General features: G+C 40.3%; 1 protein-coding gene across 1 annotated transcript in view; it reads right to left on the minus strand.

Annotated features, from left to right (window-relative positions):
• Positions 1–1,715: 1,715 nt before the first annotated feature.
• Positions 1,716–4,422, minus strand: part of MCUR1 (mitochondrial calcium uniporter regulator 1) — a 22,733-nt gene continuing 20,026 nt past the window's right edge. The window contains exons 8-9 of the mRNA XM_012732920.1: positions 4,020–4,134; positions 1,716–2,931 (exon numbers count right to left, since the gene is read on the minus strand). Of these exons, the coding sequence (XP_012588374.1) occupies positions 2,876–2,931; positions 4,020–4,134 (171 nt within the window). The 3' untranslated portion in view covers positions 1,716–2,875. The remainder of the gene's footprint in view (positions 2,932–4,019; positions 4,135–4,422) is intronic.

The following is a 4,422-nucleotide window of genomic DNA, read 5'->3' on the forward strand; positions in this document are numbered from 1 at the left end:
TGCCAGAGCTGGCGTGCGGAATAAGCAGAGACTGGACAGGACACCAGAGCACAGGAGGGAAGGTGCTGTTGCCGAGTGTGGCTAGAGACAATCACAGGTGAATGCAGGTGAGTACAGGTGAGCACAGACAGGGCATAATCAATATGGGTCAAGATTTTGGTCTGTAGTGCCCAGAGGCAAATTTCAGCAAGATCTCTAGTTTGAGTCAAACCTTTTTTTATTGACCTTGCGATTTCTCAACTAAGGTACTTGGCATACTTAGGGGAAAATTATATTCAGATCTGGCTTTGTTTGGCAGTAAGTGGGCAACTTTGCAGTGAGATTCCTATATGCCAAGCAGAGGTTATCTGGATGTTTTGCCAAGGGTCATCTCCCTTCTGAGAACTAATGGTTTATTTCCTAGAGTGATCTGGACCTGTGTTAGCTAGCTTGGGTGTCTCAGTCCAGTCACCACAGGTCTACAATGTTGAGACCTCCAGACCACCAGCAGTAAGGGTTCATGTGTATTTTTGGCTCATGTGCTTTTCAAATAGAATAATTTGATAAAATAAAGGAACACGTTCCCGAGCCTCCTAACTTCTGTATGTACATGCCATCCATGCCATCGAAAGGCGTTCATTGTTCCCAGGAAGGATGGAGGTGGCTCTTCTATACTGCAGAAAACTCATAGCAAATCAGAGACCCAAGTGACAGACTAATATGGCCCACAATCACAGCAGGAATGTCATCTGAAGTAATTTTGGCAGATAAAAGAATGTCATTCCATTGAGTATTATTTTAAAAAGACTATCAGTTTTTTTTTTAAAAGACTATCAATTTTTTGGGCCCTCCCTGGTGGCGCAGTGGGTTAAAGCACAGCACTGAGAAGCTAAAGCCACTTCCGCATGAGTTTGATCCCCACCTGCCCGGAAGGTGACCGCATGGCGCGGCAGACCTCTCCTGGCCCGCCCGCTGCTGCCCTCAGCAGTGTACTTCGTCGATCTGCCTGTTCTGCTTCCCGCTCTCTCTCTGGTGAATCCTCTCACTCCCTGCCTGCACCTCTAGTCTGTACCCCAGTCCTGTATACATAAATAAATCTTAAAAAAAAAAAAAAGACTATCAATTTTTAACTTCACTTCTTCTAACTTGTATGATAATGTTTGCTTTGAAATAATTGCTTATATTTATTTTCCTCCCCTGGGTTTTTTTTTTTTTTTTAAATAATATAGTAGCTTATTTTTACATCATTTTCCACCTCAGTTGTAATCCCTGTGGGCTTCCCGTCACCAAATCACCTGTGTGCCATCACCATAGTTCCTGGGGGTTATTTTGGAGAAGCACCTGCACTGGAGGCCCATTAACCAAGTTCTTATTAACCAAATCAGACCTATATGAAGTAGTTGCAAATGACAGGATGTCATGCACATCATTCTTCAACACTTAAGGTGGATGATAAATGTGTAGTGTTTTTTTTGGGGGGGGGAATCTTTCTCAGAAAGGGGAAGTCTGTATCGATAAAAATATTTTAAAAAGCTGTTAAGGCAATTTTAGGTCTATTTGAAAAAAAGCTAAAATAGTGTTGTTTCACTTGAAACTGAGACCACAGTGCAGAATTACATGACTTTATACTTATTTGGAGCTCAGAATCTTTATGCCACACAAATGTTTTCTAAAAAGGCAATGGCTTACAAGTTTCAAATTTTAGAAAAGACATCCAAAGGACAAGAGGAAACTTCTTTACTAATATGGTTAGAACAATGACACTTTACCCTCTGGTCATGCAGCTCCTGCACTGTACCAGCTCAGGTGCACACCTGTACAGGGCGGAAGAGAGAAGGTGATATCGTGGCCTTCCTAAAACATGTAGTCTCCTCTATGTGGCAGTCATTTAAATAAGGTGAGAATGTGCTTCTCCACAGTAACTCCAGCTGAATTTAGGAACGGATCTGTTTGGATCTAGAGGTAGGCAGGCATGAGAAATCAGCCTAGCCTGGGATGACACTGTTTGACATGAGAACATCTATGAGCTGAGCCTGGAATGGGCAATAATTTATTAAAGATTTAAGTTTACTTCTAAAAAAGTGTGTACATGTTTAGATATCCAGATATCATTACAGAGGAAAACTGAGTGCCTGCCTTTTATAAAAAAGTGGGTCTGAATTAGAACCTATTCTACCAAATGGAACAGACTTCCAAGAATTAGCAGGTATTTGGAAAGGTAATGCCACACAAGATTATTACAGTTGTCAGTGAGGGAGAGGGAGAGAAATCCAGGATTTGAAGAAGTAAAAGAGATTTCCTATGACAATTACACTTCATTAAGCAACAACAGTTTCTAGCTAGAAGACACATAAACATTAACCGTAACAATAATGTATTAAGACAATGGAAATTAGAAGAAAAGTATTTGCTTTGGGGTTAAAATACAACTGTATCACTAACATACCAACCAGCTTGAGCAGGAACACAGCAATCTGGGCAGGGCTGATGGCAGGGGTGAGGCTTTTAGGAAGAGATGGTTTATTGCCCTTAGGTTTCAGTGATTCTTCAGCACTCTGCATTTCAGTGGAGACTTCATATCATTACATGACAAAGGATTTAAAATTGTAGAGAATTATATATTTATTTTTGGTATATCCCACAGGTTGGACCAAGTTCACTGGCCCAGCTGAGTGGCGTCTTTCATCTTTGTCCACAGCCACTCAGTTATAAAGTCAATGAAATAGAAAAGAGGAGCAATTGGAAATCTCTGACTTCTTCATCTTGGTTGTCTGTCCATATTTATATAAAATAATCTGCATTAAATAAAAATCAGGGTTAAAATTTAAGATAAGAAAAAAAGGACAATAATCTGGCATTCTTAAGGCAACCAGTAGAGATCTCTTTAAATACTTTATTATATCCACAAGCGATAAAATCCCAGAGCTACTGTTAGGCACGTAAATACAGACCCTGGAAGAAAAAAAAAATTGAGAACAGCATTAGTTCTATTAACAATAACTGAGGGGGATGTCTTTTTATTAGGGAAACATCACTTATTTATCTATTTGCCATAAAAAAGAAAATAACAAAAAACCCAAAAGATTTATATTGTTCAAAGATATACAATATTCTATGAAATACCAGCCTATTAAAAAACCCCACAGCTTAAAATCATTTTTAAAGTATAAAAGGATCCAAAATTCGAGAAAACTTTCAATACAAGTTTAGAATCATAAATACCCTGTATGTGTATGTGTGTCCACACACACACACACACACACACACACACACACACACACACACACACACACGCATACAGGACAGACCCTTCATGAGCAAGATTTCACTTCTAAACATTAAATAACTGATTAAGCCAAACCATTAAATATGAGTTAAAATAATGAATGGCTAGGTAATTTTTTTTTTTTGCAACATAAATTTTTACTCCTTCTTTTGGCTCAAAAATTGCCAAAACAGGGCCCTCTCTGAAGGCACAGTGGATTAAAGCACAGTATTATGAAATTACTGCAGTCACTGCACATGGTTTGATCCCCTGCCAGGGATCTGACCCACACGGCGTGGCAGACCTCACCTCACCTACCCGCTGAGCCCCTCAGCAATGTATTTCAGTATATCTGCCTGTCTGCTCCCCACTCTGTCTCTAGTGAACACTTTCATCCCCTGCACCTCTGGCCTATACCCCAGTTCTGTATGCATAAATAAATCAATCTTTATTTTCTTTTAAAAAAGAAACCTTTAAAAAAACAGCCAAAGCAAAACAACTTTCTAATGAGAACTATCACCCAATGAAGTGGGACGATCACAACTCAAAAGCCTTTGTCTCTGAAAAATATTTGTTTTGAACTAAACTGTAGTTGAAAGCCAACAATTAATCAAATTTAAGATTCCAGGGATTATAAAGTGTATCATTTTACTATTGCTAAGAAAAGGTGTCAGTTGTGGTGGAATCAATGAAGTGCAAAACTTATCTTTGACTTACTTTACAGATTTATTCTATGTTCAGCTTGTTTTAACTACCTTGATACTGAGCCACTTACCTGCTAAATATTTAATATTGTCAAGTTTGTGCGACTCAAGCATGGTTTTAAGGCCAGCAACCTCCGTGTCTATCTTCCTGTCTGTCTGGGTGACGGCCCGGTCTTGCTGGGCATGCTTTTAAAACAAAGAGGTCCATAGCATTAATCCACTTGGGGTGACAATGCCCTCGGCCCTCGCAGCCTTTCCCAGTGGGGTATAGTCGGAGGACCACGGAGACTGGGCCTGGTGTTACTTCTACCCCTCCCACCATGGAGTATCAGCACACGCAGGGTGCTTTCTTACAGAAGTCTGTTTCCTTGCTTGAAAAAAGGGAAAACAGGCCCTCCCTGGTGGCGCAGCGGGTTAAAGCACTGCACTGAGAAGCTAAAGCCACTTCCGCATGAGTTCGATCCCTGCCTGCCC

Source organism: Condylura cristata, unplaced genomic scaffold (assembly GCF_000260355.1).
Source record: "Condylura cristata isolate star-nosed mole 26May11 unplaced genomic scaffold, ConCri1.0 scaffold00037, whole genome shotgun sequence".
NCBI classification, from domain to species: Eukaryota; Metazoa; Chordata; class Mammalia; order Eulipotyphla; family Talpidae; genus Condylura; species Condylura cristata.